The 19,248-nt window shown below is 43.5% G+C and overlaps 4 protein-coding genes across 5 annotated transcripts in view; all 4 read left to right on the top strand.

The window, feature by feature from the left end:
• The first annotated feature begins 870 nt into the window (after positions 1-870).
• On the top strand, positions 871-8,926 carry LOC115354690 (inositol-3-phosphate synthase 1-A). Its single transcript, XM_030045157.1, has 11 exons — positions 871-1,112; positions 2,149-2,271; positions 2,358-2,519; positions 3,003-3,132; positions 4,120-4,313; positions 4,467-4,616; positions 5,336-5,551; positions 6,420-6,584; positions 6,708-6,821; positions 7,758-7,975; positions 8,487-8,926. The coding sequence occupies exons 2-11, from the start codon at positions 2,158-2,160 to the stop codon at positions 8,653-8,655; spliced, it is 1,632 nt and encodes a 543-aa protein (XP_029901017.1). The 5' UTR covers positions 871-1,112; positions 2,149-2,157; the 3' UTR covers positions 8,656-8,926.
• A 331-nt stretch (positions 8,927-9,257) lies between these two features.
• On the top strand, positions 9,258-11,818 carry tpgs1 (tubulin polyglutamylase complex subunit 1). The gene is made up of 2 exons (XM_030081812.1): positions 9,258-9,621; positions 9,983-11,818. Exons 1-2 carry the CDS (start codon positions 9,287-9,289, stop codon positions 10,626-10,628), a joined length of 981 nt encoding a protein of 326 aa, XP_029937672.1. The 5' UTR covers positions 9,258-9,286; the 3' UTR covers positions 10,629-11,818.
• A 225-nt stretch (positions 11,819-12,043) lies between these two features.
• Positions 12,044-15,464, top strand: LOC115380629 (protein ANTAGONIST OF LIKE HETEROCHROMATIN PROTEIN 1). The gene is made up of 4 exons (XM_030081746.1): positions 12,044-12,320; positions 13,358-13,906; positions 14,067-14,227; positions 14,872-15,464. Exons 1-4 carry the CDS (start codon positions 12,156-12,158, stop codon positions 15,287-15,289), a joined length of 1,293 nt encoding a protein of 430 aa, XP_029937606.1. The 5' UTR covers positions 12,044-12,155; the 3' UTR covers positions 15,290-15,464.
• Positions 15,465-17,849: 2,385 nt separating this feature from the next.
• LOC115380821 (guanine nucleotide-binding protein G(q) subunit alpha-like) overlaps positions 17,850-19,248 on the top strand; it is a 30,423-nt gene continuing 29,024 nt past the window's right edge. For both annotated transcript variants that reach the window (XM_030082046.1, XM_030082047.1), the window contains exon 1: positions 17,850-17,985. In XM_030082046.1, coding sequence (XP_029937906.1) covers positions 17,850-17,985 — 136 coding nt within the window. The remainder of the gene's footprint in view (positions 17,986-19,248) is intronic.

Raw genomic sequence — 19,248 nt, 5'->3', positions numbered from 1 at the left:
TAGACAAGCCAACATAGCTTATTTTACCAAATTGGCTGGTCTGATTTAATTAATGGAAAAGAACATGAGCAGGCTCTGGGGAATGGATTAGTGATGGCTAAACGATCTTTGTGTACTACTGGCGCCAGGGCCAATATAGCACGGCACACAAAAACAAGATAACCATCGTTAATTAGCTGGTTATGTGGAGGATGCTTCTGCAAGAGTTGACAGGGAACTGCATGTAGTTACATAACTTAACATGCGCATTTGATTAATACCCGTCAGTAGAGCAGAAACAAATAAAAATCAAAATACAACTGCAAACAGGAAAACTTATGTCCCATTAAATTGTTTCTCAGGCCTGCGAGGATGATCAATTGTCTGTGTTATAGTGTGATCAGATTTTAGAGTCATGTTTCATTTTTGGATTGCCTAGGAAAGTATAAAGAAATCAAGTGTGTGGTGTGTGGAATTAATATTTTTATTCTTACATGTTTGGGCCACGTCTCAAAGCGGTGCCCAACCGGATAAAAAAAAAAAAAATCTTAGGTGTTGGGATCTTAACACAATGTGCGGTGTACTTTACTTCTTTATGCTATAACCACTCTATAGCCACTTTGCATTGCCATGTTTGATTTTGGAGGTGTATGCAGAGCCATACTTCCTGTAATTTGGCCCAAGTCTCATGAAAGAAACACTACATGCGGATGCTCTGCTCGGGTTTCCGCGTTGAATCGGAATGAGTTGGATTTTACTCCACGTCGCGGTTCACTCCGTGGACGACAAGCCTGTTGCGTTGCACACGCATACTAAGAGGATTAGTTGGCAGGTCGGTCTTTTCAAATTTGACAAGACACTCCTCTCTCCTTCGTAAGCAGGATGTGTAAACGGGTAATCTCTCCAAGTCGGAAAGGAAGAAGCTCATTGGTGTAGGTTGCTGCGCAGGGGCAGATGATCTTCCCGGCAGCTAGACGAGCAGGTAGAGCAGTCTGCCACTGACAGCACATTTTAATTAACAAAAGATCTCTGGCCATAACTCGCAGGCGAGTACAAATCCAACTCAGTGAAGCCCACAGGCGTTATCGTTATTCAAAGAAACTTATTTTTAGGACGCTGTACACATCAGAAAGGTAAGGGACATTGTCGCTTTTCTTTGGCCCATGTGGGCTGTTCATTTGAATACTTGTTTCTACTACCATCGAGTGTGTTTGTGTTACATTCAGTCATTTTTCATGTCTGTCTTCTCATAAATACTTTCTTTGACTGACATCCTCAGCAGCAGGCATACAAACAAAATGTGGGGTGACACACTTGAATTTTGAGGTGGCCTTTGAAAGGAACCAGCTTTGTGTTGTGAATGAAATTGGACTCACTATAGGAAACTGATGGGTGACACTGATATACAGCATATACAGCCAATACAGCCAATATAATGTCAGTGTAAGTCTGAGACAGTGTGTTGTTCTTTTGTATTCATCCAGTTACTCTGACACAAATACAGTTGTTGCTCCCTGTGTCTCTATCTCTGTCCCTCTCCCTCTGTGGCCTTCCTCGTAGGAGAACGCCACATCAGACAAGACTAGGCCCAGCCAAAAAGAACCCAAAACCTTGACTTCTACCAGTTCTTAATAGTCAAGATTTGGTCTTTTCCATAGCTGACTCAAAACAAATTGAGCTTATAAAAAGTATCACTCAAAAAACAAGTGGTGAATGTGGATTACACCACATAATTTACAAAATGAAATGTAGATTTAATAATAATGAACATGAACTCAGTTGGTTCTTATGTGTAACGCTACTTTAATTGCAAACCTGGGCTTTGATGTCTTTGCATAGTGTAATAACAAGTTGGTGTATTTAGCCTAGGCCTTACGCTCGTAGGTTGTAAAATTGAAGTTACAGTCCAGGGGTTGATGGCAGTGTGACGCCAAATGAAGCAAAAAGGGTGAGATGTCTGCTGGATTTGAGCATTTTGATAAATGCACTGTGCATCATATTAATCAGTTTCATGGAAGTATCAAGGTATCGTCCACTTCCAGGAAGAATCGTCATTCATTTGAGTTATTGGAGTGCATTTACCCCAGTGTTATGTGCTGGTTTATGGAGTTACATAATCGCTGTAACCCCAGAATCGCTGTTTCTGTCCCCCTTTCTCTCTCTGTGCAGACTGCAGCCATGTCAACAAACATACACATTAACAGCCCTAATGTGCGGTACACAGACAGACACATTGAGGCTCAGTATTCCTACCAAACCACGTCAGTGCACAGAGAAGGGAAAAACATCACGGTAAGTCCACCTTTTTCTCAGTTTGGACCCAGATGCGGTTCCATCGCATACACAAACTTGATGGTTAATCTCTCCCTTGTCAACAGGTGTCTCCCTCCACCACGGAGCTGATGTTTCGCACAGAATGCCATGTGCCCCGGCTTGGTGTGATGCTGGTGGGCTGGGGGGGCAACAATGGGACCACGGTGACAGCAGCTGTACTGGCCAACAGACTCGGCCTCAGCTGGAGGACCAAAACTGGAGAGAAGGTCGGTAGACACACATGTCCACACATGGAGCACTATCCTATAGTTGACTGTTTAAAATGTTTGCTGGTAGCATCACCATGGTGCAGTTGGAAAAAAAAAAGTTTTGTTGTATTGGGATGAATCATCTTTTACACAGACTTTAGTAGACTGTGATAATCTGATAAGCTACCATTAGAGGCCAACAGAGACACTTCTTGTCCTATTTTATAAATATACTGTCTCTCCCCTGTGGCAAAGTGGCACAGAGAAGAAACCCTATTATAGCCTCAATATGCTGACAGGTTCAGTAGACTGTGAAGGAGCTTAACTGTCTCTGGTCTTGTGGATATTCCTTTATTTGGGCATTGATTGCTACTCCATCTTGTGTTTTTTTCTCCCACTTTCCCCATGGCTTACTGCATATAATAAAACCAGTAAGCATTTAATCATGAGCGAATGAAATCACAGTGTTTTCCCCATCTCTTTCTTTTCCACATTCTTTAGAGAGCGAACTATTTTGGCTCCCTCCTGCAGGCGTCTACTGTTTGTCTGGGATCAGGGCCGGAGGGGGAGGTCAACGTGCCTTTCTGCGATCTCCTACCCATGGTGCACCCTAATGATATTATCTTTGACGGTACGGATGATTCCAGACAGTCAGCTCAAGGTCTGACCTCTTACTTAGAGACTGACAAGTGTGTGTGTATGAGATGGTTTGTGTGTATGTGTGTGGTAGAGAGAAAGATAGTGTTGAAGCAGGGAAAGCTGGCCCCAGGCTTTGTTTAAGGGCCCAACCGCCCCTTAGGTGGAGACATCCAGAGAGGAGCTATTTGCCATGTAGTGTCTTCTTATAGTGTTTTCTGTTAAATGTCCTAAGGAGAAGGCTAAAGTAAGTTTTACTTTCAGAGTTGTTCAAGGAAAATATTGATTCCCTTTATTCATAAGTGTACATAGCACAACTTCACTACTAGCTTTAGTGATGACCACATTCCTGGAGCTTCTTCCTGGCCTCCAACACAGTCCAGCAGGGTGATCATTTTCAGCCTTTTATCAATCTTTTTAAAAGCTTGAAATTGCCCCCTGAAAAAAAAGGTTGCAAACCAAACCATACTTGGTGACAGGTTTTATTTAGCATTTACAATAATACATTGCCTTGTATGACAGTTAGCCTACTTCTGCATGGCTATTTTGTTGGCTTAGGTAAGTTATGCTGCCTACAACTTCCCAAACTTCTCTCTGTGAATACAAAAATCAAATAGACACATTCGACTGCACTGCGAGTTTCCTGGTTTCAACAAGGCAGAAAACAGTTGCCTAATTTGACTGTGTTGAAATTTAGAAAGAAGCTGCAGCAGTGAGGTAAGTTTGGGGGCATTAAACTGGTGGTGAGAATGTGGCATACAGTTATAAATGGTTGAAATCAATAATTTAAAACAGCCTGGCTTGACCTACACTGGACATATCCTTCAAGTAAAGTAGGTCTGAAAGATGAGAATGGTGGCTGATATAGGTTAGTCACACACAGTTGGTTTTAGGGATATAGCACATTGTCAACTTCAAGAGTTAACAAGGTGTGTGTGTGTGTGTCCCTCCCTTTCTGTATTGTGCAAATGCATTCATGTAGGCTGGGATATCTCGTCCATGGATCTTGGCCGTGCAATGGAGCGGGCCCAAGTGTTTGACTGGTCATTACAAGAAAAGCTGCGACCTCACATGAGCTGCCTGAAACCCAGACCCTCCATCTATATCCCAGAATTCATTGCTGCTAACCAACAGAATCGAGCTGACAACGTCCTAACAGGGACCATGTCAGAGCAGGTAATGCTTACTCAACTGACAAGCCGTGAGGATTGACATTGCCTGCTAAAAACGTCCTTTCTTCATCCATTTACTGTATTTCATAGTGTGTGGTCTCTCATGTAACTGTGATTTCTGATTTGACAAGTAAATGGCCCTCCGATGTTGCTCCAGGTGGAACAGATCAGAGCTGACATAAGGGACTTCCGTCAGTCAAGTGGTGTGGACAAAGTCATCGTTCTGTGGACGGCCAACACCGAGCGCTTCTGTGATATCATACCAGGCGTCAATGACACCGCCCAGAACCTGCTAGCTGCCATCCAGGTGAGAGCACGGGGGGAGAGGAAAGAGCTCAGAGTATGTGGGAAGAGTGAGACCATAATAAGGCCTCATATTGAAAAGTAGGCTTCCTGGTTGATCAGTTATGACCTTTTAATGTTTCTGTGAATGTGCGAGAGCTGAAAGGAATAATTTCACAGGCAAGTAGTAACCCTGTTTCAGCAGAATTTTCCAATATTGGAGAGTGGTATAGGCTTAATCTTTCTCGGAGACCAGCCTAAATTGTGTCGGTGTCCAGCAGTTGAGTTACCCATTCAACTTTCATTTCTAACTAATGCTGAGAACCAAACAGTAATCCTCCATCACATTGTGTGATTAATGCAGCTTAAAGGATAAAAAGATTAGTTTCCTAACACTTTACTGTGGATGTGAAAATTAAAGACTACAATGAGTCTGAAACAGTCAGCTATTTCTAATATCAGATGGGGGGAGGGGTGTGATTTGCCCCTGCTGGGTCAGCTTTTTATTTTATCTCCTGTCTTCAGTACACCTGTACTGCTGTCAGCAATGATAATAGTTTGTTTCACAGACATCTTCAGCAAATTACTCATTAGTTGTAGCAGTTGTGCCACATAGATGATTCAAAGACAGTCCCAGGGGAAATGTGGCTTTGCGAGCCAGGCTTTCTCCCACAGCATTCTATTACAATACAATGTATAAAGCAGCAGTTCTGTAATTATCTCTCATTTTCTTATTATCTCCAGTCTGGTGCAGAGGTTTCTCCCTCCACTCTGTTTGCGGTGGCCAGCATACAGGAGGGCTGCGCCTATATCAACGGCTCGCCCCAGAACACCTTTGTCCCGGGAGCTGTGGAGCTAGCTGTACAGAGAGGGGTGTTCATCGGAGGAGATGACTTCAAGTCCGGTCAGACCAAGATCAAGTCAGTGCTGGTGGACTTTCTGGTCAGCGCAGGTATCAAGGTGAGAGGGCAGGTGGATAGAGGAGGGAATGTACCTAGATTAAGTCAATGACTGGGTTGACGATCTCCTTTGTTTAAGATGTAGAGCCATACCTGTGGTGAGAATGCATGGGAGTGAAATAGTCGGATGGCACATGCAGACCAAGTGCGACCACTGCATTTTGCATCATTTCAGTAATTTCATTATACCCAACTAAAAACCATAATGTGAATGTGATGGAGTCGGTGGACTCCCAAGCTAACATTACAAGATTATAAAGTTCCAGCTCAAATATTTAAGACCATTTCAGGTAACGTTACACATCATGGTGATGGATAGTACCTTGTTATTCTCCTCCACACATTATTATGTTTATAAAGATCTTTGTAAACTGGTAGAGATCAGAGTTCTGATATTGTCATCTTCCACTCTCCATTCAAAACGAGCAGCAAAAAAACAATTTGTATTTGAGAGCCTGAGTTTTGGTCAAGTGTAATTGGATCTCGTGTAGCAATCACAATTCTCCTTTGCATAGGCCCGGTTTGTGCCGCCACGAAAAAACTGTTTGTCTCATGGAATATTGTCATCTGTGACACCAAAAACCTCAAAGTGAAAAACATCTATCACTTTGCTGCTGTAGCTGACATTTTAATACTTTATTTCACATATTTTAATACTAAAATATGTCATCCTCCTGCATCAGATTTTTGTGCTTGTCTTGTGAATAATTTTACTTTTGAATTATTTACTTGATAACTCACTCACTATCATATTGCTGCAGTTTGTATGAAGATAAATAGCATGAAACTGGAGATCAAGAACCTGCTGAATGTTTTTCAAGACATGTCATGAGTTAAAGAGATTGAAGAGTTACCTCTCTCCATGATAGCCTACCTCCATTGTAAGTTACAATCACCTCGGCAATAATGATGGGAAGAACCTGTCAGCGCCGCAGCAGTTTCGCTCCAAGGAGATCTCCAAAAGCAACGTGGTGGATGACATGGTCCAATCCAACCCCATACTGTACCAGCCTGGAGAGAAACCTGACCACTGTGTGAGTCTATCTGTGTGTGTGTATGTGTGTAATAGAGTGAAAGAGATCATTGTTGGTAGAATGTAACAGACTGCAGACTGATTATCTATGTGTGTGTGTGTGGGCATGCATGCACTATTTCAGGTGGTAATTAAGTATGTCCCTTATGTGGGAGACAGCAAGCGTGCCATGGACGAATACACCTCTGAAATAATGATGGGAGGCACCAACACTATTGCACTGCACAACACCTGTGAGGTCAGTGGTCACTTTATCTGTGTGTACGTGTGTATCTGTGAAAATACACAAACCTACCTCACTGGGACAATTTCCAAAATTAGTACGTTGTCAGCTGAACATATGAGCATAGCTGTCCAGGGTTGGTCCACTTTATATTCTGAATTGCTGATTATTATTTTAATCTGTGTGTGAAGATGTCCTCCTACTCCAGAGAATAAACAGGGATGAATGAAGAGTGTTGACAGTAATGTGGAGGAGGGTGTTTCTGGGACACCAAAGCTTATTGTTGAGTCTTCCAGAGGTCTTATTGGCCCAATTCAACATAACACCTGAGGGTCATTGCCTCTGTAATTGGTTATTTCACCGACATATACCTGCTTTCACCCCATCCCCATCCCTGTACTCAGAAAAACGTCTATTTTGAAAGGTTTATCCATCGTATGTAAATGACAGATATCAATGAAATTGGATTAAGTAATTATAACTGAATGGAACACTGTCATTTTTAAAAATTGCATTTAATGAAGCAATTAGAAAATTGACTCAACTGGAAAAAAACAAATTGAATGAATTTAATTATTAATTATGCAGTTTGTGCTAGTGAATTTTAAATGTGTTTTTTTTTTTGGCATTTAAATGATAAGTTTACAGCGAACTGGAATACTTTAATTACACTTGACTGGGTTATGCTGATGCAATAACAGTCAAACACTTTAAACTATTTTTGTTTTATTACTTAGTTGTCAGTCTTAGTAGATATCAAACTAAACAAATGCATGTTGGTTTATTGGATTATGTTTCATAATTTCATTAAACTGTGTTGATTTACATAATCCCATGTTTATTAATACTTAAATAGCTAGAGACTTTTTTTTTTTTTAAAAATGTGTAAATGTCTCTAAATGCTTTTCCTTCTCATTCTGCCCCACTATCTCCTGTGTCTCCTTGCAAAAGGACTCTCTACTAGCCAGCCCCATCATTCTGGACCTGGTGATCCTGACGGAGCTGTGTCAGCGTGTGACCGTGCGTCCACAGGGGGAGGAAGACTACCAGTCCTTCCACAGTGTTTTAGCACTGCTCTCCTTCCTCTGCAAGGCCCCCCTGGTCCCACCGGGAGCCCCACTCATCAATGCCTTTTTCCGGCAGAGAGCATGCATAGAGAACATCATGAGGTGCAGGCCAAATCTAATACAAGGGTTGGGTTTCCTTTTTTTGTGTGTTACAGGTCCTATTATGATGTCAGCCATCTCGAAGTATATTTACACGGCTGCCAATAAGCAGTAACATAATAAAGTAAACCTTTGTTCCATATACGCACAAAGAGAGTCTTGTTACTTTCCTTACAAGTATACAGACTATTCATGTACATCAAGAAGCATCTCAGATTTTATTCATGTATTTATTTACAGTAATATCATCTTTATTCACTGTTTTGGAGATGGAATTTGGGGTAACCTACAGAGAAGGTTTATGTGCGTGCCCCCCTTTTGTTATACTCTAATTTCTGTTATATTTTCTTTGCTCTTTTCTGTTTTTGTTGCTGCATTCATCCACTTTCCCCAGTTTATCTTATCTTTAAGTCAGCTGAGGTGCAGTGTTTTCAACAGCGCCTGCACTGATGTAACACATTTGCCTGTCTCTCTCACACGGTGACAGCAGCTGACAGGGTCTTGTGTTTTTCAGAGCCTGCCTGGGCCTCCCCCCTCAGAATCACATGCACCTGGAGCACAAGCTGCAGAGGGGCTTCCTGCCTCCACTCAGCAAGCACATCAGTGGCGACATGGCTGCCAGGAACAAAGCCGCCCTTACCAACGGGAACCATATTCCTCTAACAAATGGAATCCATCAGTGAGGCAACAGTCGGACACTGATCTCAAATGTCAACACTGTAGCTCCAGCTGGAATTAAAACCTGTATTTCTTGGTTGTACCTGCCTTGTGTTAAAGTAGTAAATCCTGGATGTGTTACATTTTTAATAGGCCAACAATGTTTCTGAGTTCATCTTGGTGGAGTGTTTAGGCTATTGTAAGAAAAATGGAGAAACATAGATAGCCTGTTGTTACCTTAAGTATAATATTCTGTGCATTTAGTAACTTATAGACTAAAATAAAAGTTTAACTTGATCAGTGTCTGAACCTCTTTATTGTATTATAATGAAATTACACACACACACACACACACACACACACACACACACACACACTCACACACACACACACACACACACACACACACACACACACACACACACACATACAGACAGAGTTTCAAACAACGTCCCTAGCAACCAATGGATAACACAGACTGACAGGGGGTTGGTGAGGATTTAATTTCGGACGTCCCGATTCACAGACAGATTTTACGACATTTGCGTATTTCTGCACTTAAATTGCCCGATCAACCTAAACGGTTGAAATTTTCCGACCGGACTCGTCCGACATCGGTAGCAATCACTTCCGTCGCCGTTGCTCTCCGGGACAACAATGGCGGAGCGGGAGAAGCGCAGGTCCGGAGTCGCACCGGGGATGTCCGACACCAAAACGAGCAAATCAGACGGCGAGAGGGAGTTCCTGTCGCAGATGGGAGTGGGAGAGCTGCTCCGCGGGGCGATCCTCAAGATGGTTGAGGCCAGATCAGACGACCCCATCGGGTTTCTGGCCGACCACTTCTGCAACCTGGCCTCCGTCTCTGAGACCGGCACAGCTGGGTGCAGTGATGGAGAGCAGATGAACAACGGTCCGCTGATCGCCTGCGCGCAGGAGCAGCAGCATCTCAACCGGGCGCTGTGGCACCTGCGGCTGGCGCACCACTCACAAAGGTTTGGGCAAATTTCACGGGTGAACACCCAATAATAATCGGTTCCCGGACTCCGTTAAACGACCAGGAGCTGCCAAAACGCACCCATAGGAAAAGATACTAAGAGAGTATATAATCTTTAACAGCCTGATGAATATTACATAGATTGCTCATTTTGTGCCATATCCTCACAAGTCCCTGTGGAAGCATGTAGTATAGTAAGTTAGGTTGAGTTTGATTATTTATCATCTGCCAGTAACATAGCATAGTGCAGCCTGTCATTTTGTGATACTGATATGACAAAGTAGACTATGGTGAAGGACTTTCCATTCTGCCTATAGACATCCCTGTGTTGCTTTGTTTCTGTGTTACTTTAAATCTAGATCTGCCTTCAGCAATAACGTGTGTGTGGCCTATGACCTCCTGAGCCAAACCTGGCACCAGAGACACCCCAGTGTGGCTCCTGAAGGGCCTGAGGGCTCCAGCACCAACAGCCCCAGTGGAGGTGGGGTAAGGGGGGGCCTTTACACACAGACACTTGAGTGCTTGTGCAGTGAGGGTGGGGTTCCTGCCTCCACTTCTGCTCCCCTCCTCCGCCGCCTCCACTGCCAGGACCATGAGGCTGTCCCCTATGATGTCTTCCGGCACGGTGTGCTCACATGTGCTGTGTTCTCAGACTACATCCGGCAGGCTCAGAAGCTTTATGCCGAGGTGTGCTGCCCAGCAGAGGAACCTGCATCGCGGGCGCTGTGCCAGGCCGTGCTGGGGACCCTCCGCGAGGCCCTGGAAACGTCCAAGAGCTGTGATGCAAACTGTTGTGTTAATGCCAATGCCAAAGCCAATCCCTGTTTGGAGGCTAACTTGAAGGCTATTCGTTACCTGGAGGCCAGCGCCAAGATCTCTCCCTGCAAACTGGCTCAGGCCATGGCCGGAGCGCAGACAGGAGGGCCAGGTGGGAATATGGATGCAAAGGAGTTTGAGAATGCAGCGGCAGAGCTCTTCATCACCCGAGTCAAAGTTTTGACCTAGCTGTCTACTCTGTATTCCCATATTTAATGATGATGTACAGCAGTCTATATAGCCTCAAGTAAACAGGTGCTCTGTGAATCCAAGTATGAAAGTTGTCATAAATGTATTTTTAAAAATAATTAACTCAATGTACAAACACAGTAAGGCAACAAAGAATACTAATGTCCAAGTTATAAATAATATTCTGAAAGTGTTGTGGTTTATTTAAAGGTCCTATATCATACAAAACTGTTTGTTTCTTGCCCTTCCATGTGGAAAGCATTCACTATTGCCCTCAGTAATTAATGGCAACTCCCACTCACCACACCTCATTTTCTAGTTTTTCCTGTAACCATCCAGTGAAACAGCCAATCAGAGCAGTCATTCAGAAATATTACGAAGGCTCACAGAAAACCTGTTCTTTACAATGCAGAAACCGACACGCACATAGTAAAATTTAGATATACCAGTTTATTCCCAACGTTTGTAAAGACTACAACGGTGTTAACGTGTTTAAAAGGGGAGCAGCACTGAATTCTGCAGTTTTGAAACAGACTGTGCATCACATTTACAGATTGGTCCTCTGTAAATCACTGAATATTTACTACTGCTAGTAGCTTTTGAGGATACTGAGGCATTTTCTTCAAAAAAATTCTGTGGCTTGGGGGAAGTGGGTGTTGTAGCCTATACTGTGATCCCTTATGCAATATATTTTTCCTGCAGCTCAGCTACTTTTGCCTTAATCATGCTCTCACCTGCAGATAGTGTCAAATGCCAAATTTAAAACACACAACACTGAGTGACCACATCTCTCCAGACTTATTCTGACAGCATTTGTTTTCAGCAGAATTTAGAACTGACTTTAAAAACAGTCTTATTTAGAAAAATTAATTTCACCCCACTCTACTTTTTTGGTTCGATGTATTTGCAAAGTTGTTAATTCTATAAATTTTGTTTGTAATCATCTCCTTTTTAATTTTCTGGTGATAAACAAGTGATTGTGATGACAGCCAATTAGGGCGACAAAAACCTCAGTAGTCTATGATGCAGGCCCCTCTGTATGTCTTGCGTATCCTGCAATAACAGGCCTACATTCAAATTCAGGCATCAGAATTAAAACAAAGGCACAAAATAATGCAATATATGAAAGATGTTTCTATTTCCTGAGCAAAACCCCTCTTCTTCAAGCCGTTAAACTCTATTAAAACTGATTATGACTAAAGCGTTTAATATTCTCTGCCTCTTGTTTGTTTGTGTTTTCACACAGTAACGGCTAATTAGTTTAACAGGGAGCATTTTAATTTGAATCATCAGAAAATAAACGTATAAATCCAGCCAAAGAAAAGTCACAGCTTATTTCCAACCACTAGGTGGCAGCACTATCCTTTGTAGTTACTGAATAGTCACTCACAAACAAGTAAACCGGAACTCCATGATGGTTAAAACGACAATAAAGCTGTCTCTGCTGTGAGCAATTTATACTGACCATAAATTAATGCCATCTGCGCTGCAGCTCGGTTGATTTTTTTTTTTTTTTTTCTTTCCAAAATGGAGGAAGAGGACACGCTGCGGTCTCTAATGTTCCTGATGACCTACTTGCTAATGAAGCGCAGAAGAGACATAAACAACGCCAACATTCAGAGACGCAATGAGATTCAAAGGCGTATCCGTCACCGGCAGTACTTCTTCCAGAGACAGAGGAGGATGCTCATGGTTAGTTTTACTGGGAGAAGGAAGGAAACACACACACACACACACACACACATACACACACGTATACATAGACCCTCTGTCTGTCTCTTTCCCTGTGTTTCTCTTGGATCCATGCGCAGTGAATGAGACTGTTACACTGTACCACAAATAATGTTACAAATACGATACAGTTAACGCAACACTGTAACTGATGCTGTGTATTAGCCTACAGTCACATGCCACACTACTACAGTATCCCTGCAGCTACACTGCAGTATCCAGTGTTGTATAGCTCCAGGTAACACGTACCATAACTACCTGTTTACAGTTTCCACTTCCGGCGTAATGTCTAATGAGGGATCTGCCCTCCAGGACCGTTTTGAATGAAAAACTCAAACCATTTTCTCATTTTACAAATATGTTTTTATCAAAAGGACAGCGAGTTAGTCACTCAATTTTGCCCAAATGTTTGTGTTTGTTTAGTTTGGGATTATCTGTGTTATCTTTGAAGTCAAACAACCGGAAATTCAAAAATAACAGTGAAAATGGGCGGGGACACCAGAATAACATGTCTGAACACACGGTTTTTGCCATGCATTTTTTCCCCCCAGTGAATTTAATTTTACTCTTGCCAAATTCCACACTCACAGATACAATTTACAAACAAAACAAAAAAGTGAGCAAAATGAATGTATGCAGTATTTTGAAAGTCCTCAAGTGATTTTATTGTCATACATTTTTTTTTTTTATTATTATTTATCTTGTTTTAGGTTTGTTTAATTGTTGTTTAATTCTCTCTTATGCACTTCTTTATTTTTTATTGCCTTAGTGCTTCGTGTATTGTAAGTAATGTTATATTTTTTGTTCAAGACTTGAAATAAAGATTTAAGAAAGAAAGGTTCTTGCCATAGTAAAACAATATTTTTGATCAGAAAAGTATTAGAGAGGACTGACAACAACATCAGCAAGATAGTACAACATGCACTGTACCATTTGCTCCCTGACAAATCAGCCACAAGTGTGTAGCTAAATCCAGCTTTGTCTCTCCCTGTCCCCAGATGATGATAGCTGGAGGTATTCGTTCCAACATTCGCATCCGAACCCGGCCCTGGACCAACACCCCGAGCACTGATTGGTGGGAGCGTGTGGTGATGACAGAATTCCAGCCGTCTGATTGGCTGGACAAATTCCGAATGAGCCGGGAGACGTTTTTCTACCTCTGTGACAAACTGAGGCCCCGTCTTGCTCGCCAAGACACCAGCTTCCGCCTGGCCCTGCCGGTGGAGAAGCGTGTCGCTGTGGCTCTGTGGCGTCTGGCGTCAAACATAGAGTACCGGACCATCAGCAGCCTTTTTGGCGTGGGCAAGTCCACTGTATGTCGGTGTGTTCGAGACATGTGTCACGCCATTGTGGCTCTACTTAGGCCGGTCTATCTGCGATCACCCGACGACCAGGAACTGGAGGACTCAGCCGAACTCTTCCTGTCCCAGTGGGGTTTCCCTCACTGTGTTGCAGCTGTGACGACGCTCCACACAGCCATCATCACCCCATCTGCTAACGCCTCTGACTACGCCAACTGTGATGGCTGGCTCTCAGTGCTCTCCCAGGTAGAGAGGGCACCCTTCCACAGTGGTTCAAAACTTTACATACATGCTCACTGTCATCGTCATCCCTCACAGGGGAAATCCCATCACACACCTTGAAACATTGATCTGTTTAGTCAGGTAACTTCATTGTTTGACGTTTTCTGTCGCTCTGATGTTTCAGGTGGTTGTTAATGGCCGCGGGCAATTCTGGGATGTCTGTGCTAGTTTCCCAGGTGGGACAGACCCAGCCGACATCCTACAGAACTCAACACTGTGGGCCACAGCCTCAGAGGGTGGGCTGTCACCTGACCCACCCCCTATCTTCATGGGACAACCACTGAGGTATTGCTGAAGCCAACAGCATGATTGAATCAGGATCAAATGTAGTGCCAAATACATCTGCAACTGCAAGAAAATTGAAGTTACTATATGTGTGATATATGTGCACGTTTAGCTTTACTTTTGTACGATTCCTACAGTTTTCACTGAGTATTGTTGTTGCTATGACCTCTCTGTACTGTGGCCACTACTCACATTTTGTTTTCCACAATGCATCGCAGGCCACAACCATGTAACACACACGGCAAATACACTGCAAAATGTTTCAAACATCATTGAAAAGGCAATTTCATGCAAATAGGGCAGCTTACATAGATATACACTTAGTCACAAACACACTGCTAATATATAATATACCCTGTTTATGGATATTTTAATGTGAAAAATGAACTGTATCTTAAATATGATGAACTGGTGTACACTAGGCTTGGGCAACTGAATGTTGATTAATCATGAATAATCAGGGAATCACACATTTCACTGTGAAGATGCAAAAAAAGACGATGCATAAGAGGATTTTCACTGATATTATGTACAAGTTTAAAAAGTATATCTTGTATGTCTAAGAATTTTGCATTACACTGTACTACCAATATTTTCAGCCCCAGTATCCATTCAGCTGACTGAGAGCCATCTGTCCTGTCCAGGTATGTGCTGCTGGGGGAGGCCTGTTACCCGCTGCAGAGCTGGTTGATGAAGGCCTTTCCTGAGGAAAAGCGGGGGAAAACAGTGACAGAGCCACTGCGGGTCTTCAACCGGCGGCTCAGAAGGGCACTGCATGTAGCCGAGGAGGCGCTCCTGAGGCTGCGGGCACGGTGGCAGTGTCTGAGCAAGAGGAACGACTGCGGACTGGATGTAGTGCCCACCATGATTCTGGCTTGTTGCATTCTGCATAATGTGTGCGAGTCCCACGGGGATGTTTTCAAGGCAGAGTGGCAGGAGGAGGTGGCCGAGGCTGAGAGCCCTCAGCCCAGCCATAAGCAGTTCCTCTCACCCAGCACGGACCAGACCCAGGCAGAGGAAGTCAGGCGACTCTACTGTGACTACTTTGAGCAGCAGGACTGAGGAATTTTCTCTCAGACCAGGACTGAAGTTACAGAAATTCTTGTAAAGTTTTTTGTAAGATTGTTGTATTATATCTTTCTATTTATTATTACTCTGCACTGTTGTTTCATGACATTTGTACATTTTTATGTTGCGCGTCATTGTGTTTTGCATAAACATTGTAAATTTGACTTGATAGATAAGTATGTGGTTTTCTCACTTTTATTCATAATTTTCTGCCTAGTTCTTCAACTTATAATCTGTTTCCTAATCTAAGACCTTAAATGTAATTACAGTTGCTATGCATGTGGAAAAGGTATGTAAAAACATGGAATGTTATTTTGGCAGGTCATATGTTTATAATAATGGGGAAATGAAAAAAAGATGAGGTTTGGGAAAGGATGGTCTGGAAACACATTGCAAATATTAATCTGTTGTCAAAGGTGTCAACAACAACAAAAGCCAATTTGAAATGTCTAAAAATAAGACAGGAATGTTTCTGCAAAAGTATGGGAAAGATTGTACTCGGGGCCTGTGAAATATTTTCTGGTACAGTTCAAACAGATTTGAGCACGCACGTCATAGAGGATGATGATATCATTGCAACCTTTATTAATAGTTGATTCAATTTTGTTGTTAAACACACACACACACACACACACAGATTGATTGTGTGAGAGTTCAGCCTTGTGTCTCTCACCAAACCTTGTATTATTCATTATATCCACAGTACAAGAGGTATGGAGGTAAATGGTGGGTTGATATAGCCCGCTTTTGTTAAAGATAGCAGACAGATAATAGAAACAGAGGTGAAAATATCAGTCTAGATGTTGTCATTGAACAGTAGAAGAGTCCGTTTTTTTTTTTTTTTTTTAGTTCAAAGCTCATGTCATAGCAGGCACCAGAACTTGCCTTCCATAAATACACACATACCAACACAAAAGCAACAATAATGCAGATTAAAACGTGATAGAAAGCTGAATTTAGGCAATGGAGTGATGAGTTAGGTGTCCATTGAAAAGAACATCTTTCCACCGGGCCCAGAAATTTTTGAATGCCAGTCAAGCCCTGCGTAAAGTCTGCATCATGACTTATAATTTGCTTCTTGAAATTCCTGAATGAATGTGACATGCAATACTACACGATGGCCATCAGGTGTCACTGGCGTTACAGTTCATCCCCTGGCCACAGCTCTCTCTATAATTGGTCTGATGGTCGGCCGCTTGTTCTGTACTGCAGATCACTGATGGTCTTGAATTATATTCCAAGAACTGGTGATGTGACCACCAGCCAGGTTGTCTGCACTAGAAAACCCTGTCAGTGTGCTGTAAATGACATATTGTGCAGTGTACACCCAGGCGGTGCTCGGTTTACAGGCAGTGATTTTCCACCCAAGCGCTCCGTGTGTTGCAGGAGGATGCGATCTCGCAGAAAACAGTCCCAGCTCAATTCATAAATTGGGGGTTATCAATCTCATCGACCTAACTTGAGCTCTCAGAGCCAGAGCCCTCCCCGATGTCCCGCCTCGTTCATTCAATTGGTTTGTCCCGAACCGGTTTCATGCAACTTCCTGTCAATCAACGTGCTGCCCAGTACCTCCCCCTCCTCCTTGGCATCAAACTAGTGTGTGCCCACCTTGTTCCAGCGACGAGCCCCACCACAGCCACTGGTTATGCAGTGAATATACGCTGGCTAAACCCAACGGCACGCATTTCTCCCAGGCTTTAGTCACCTCGTATCTTTTCCTACCCAGTTGACTCAGGATGTGATGGAGTGCTGTCCAGCTATCGCTAGCTAGGCGGACAAATCCCTTCATCAGCCCGCTGCTTCAATCACTGCGGGTTGTCACATTAGCCAAGGCGTTGTTTCGGGAGCTAGCAGGCTAGCAAGGCATCGTCTAGCTCTCCTAGCCCCTTATACGTGTAACTTAACGTGAACAAACGTTAATGCAGTTAGACAAATCAGCAGGAAAAAGGGACGCATTTTTGCGGCGTGGATAGTGCAATAAGCGACGCATTCATGCTCACTCCTCTACTAAGTTAGCTTACTTGCACGGAGCAGTGCTGTTTTTGGGGGCTAAACTAGCTAACGTTGGGGAGGCTGCAACAGAAATCTGCTGTTACGGGTTTGCACGCTTTGGATGTCGCGACACTGCAGTTTGAGCCACTTTTGACGGATTTTGAAGGTAGAATTGGACTGAAGTGACAGATCGAGGGGGATTACAAACCAGCTATTAAGCAGCTGGTCTGTGGCCCTTGCAAAAAAAAAAAAAAAAAAAATTAGCATTAGCTATATTAAGAAACGGGCGGACAGAGCATCTTGGGAGAGGCCCACCAGCTCTTCACTCCCTCCCCTGTCCGAATCTCCCGTGATTTGCCGAGAAAACCCGGGTGAAGTCGCAGTTGCTCTCGGCTGGGGGACAACTTGACAGCGAGGCCCTAGGCTCCCCTCCCCCAATCCCATCCAGCCCCACAAACCACCTCCTCGCCTGAGATCGAAGCGAGGATCGGGATTTGGGATAAACAGCCGTGGACAAGTGTTGTCGAGTCCCGTCTGAACCGGGCTGCCAAAACCAGAGGGGATGACTCTGGAGTCCATGATGGCTTGCTGCCTGAGCGAAGAGGCGAAGGAGTCGAAACGAATCAATGCAGAAATTGACAAGCAACTCCGCCGAGACAAACGTGACTCGAGGAGAGAGCTGAAATTACTTCTACTCGGTATGTGGCTTGCTAATTCCCCCTCATGCCTACATGTATGCTGTCTTGACGTCGTTACATTAAAAACTAACCTTTCTTAGGCCTTCTTGACCATGCTAGCAAATATGCTGCTAGTTAAGGTAAGCTAGCTGGAAAGCCCAGTTTCTGTTGAATTTCGGAGTGCCTGGCTAGTCCTGTGCCTGGCTCGCTCAGTTAAATCTAAGTTAGCCCGTTCACATGCACATAAACCAGAATTTGTCCACGCAGCAGTGCTATTTTACCATGTGTATGTATTTTGCATGTTGGTGTGTAGACAGCACCTCACTTGACAATTCAAGTTACCAGGCTGTCATCGTTTACCAGCTACCACATGCTAGCCAGCTAAACACAGCTGGCTTGTGTGGTATTGCTGGATAGCCATCAAGCTAAGCAGCTGCCCAAAACTATCAAACTATCCCGGTGGTTTGAGCCAGACGCTTTCTAACATGGTGGTGGATCAAGCCTCTCTGTGAGGGAGAACATGGTCACACTCGCAAATTGAGGCCATAGCTTTGGTGCTTACACTGTTGCTTGCTGTTTGCCTTCACTGGGTTGCATAACATTTGTACAACTGCATAAAGCTCTCCTCACTCTTTGCTTAAGTGCCTCTGTGCACCAGATAGACCTTGACGCCCATCCATTTATCTGTTGCATTGATTTATTAGTCTGCACCCAGTGTCAAAAATTTACCTTCCAGAGGCCAAGGATACTGAGAGATTTTCCCCCTCAACTTGGAGTCTAGCTGAGTAGGTTAGCTATTTATGTAGCTCGTGTGTGGGCAGGTGGGTGCTGTTGTTGAATAAGTTGGCCTGTACTGCATTGATTCATAGTTCACTAGACAGAATAAGGGAAGGTATACCTTGCTTTAACGCAAATGTATGCACTCCGCTTTATGATAAATTGTACTTTGCATGCATGCAGCTTGTGGCTGGCTGACTTTTAATTAGGTCCACATGTGACCCACCATCCATTTTTAAAACCGCAGATAAGTGTGAATGTGCTTTGGAAAGGCAGTTATCCCTTTTTAGGACAATTAAAATTATCTAGGTTGCATCCTCAAAAGCAGCCCAGGTTATTTGACATGTGTGGCATTCTCTCCTTTCATTTCCCTGCTGAATACCTCAGCTTGGAGAAGTAGGACACACCAGAGCTATACTGTAGAACACATTATATTCTACGTTATTATCCATTTTAATCACCATTTAATTTTGTTCTGCCGAGCTCCCGAGGTGAGCAGCTGAAAAG

The sequence above is a fragment of the Myripristis murdjan genome, chromosome 22, assembly GCF_902150065.1.
Source record: "Myripristis murdjan chromosome 22, fMyrMur1.1, whole genome shotgun sequence".
Classification (NCBI taxonomy): Eukaryota; Metazoa; Chordata; class Actinopteri; order Holocentriformes; family Holocentridae; genus Myripristis; species Myripristis murdjan.
The sequence above is the reverse complement of the archived record's forward strand: the minus strand, read 5'-3'. Positions and strand labels throughout refer to the sequence as shown.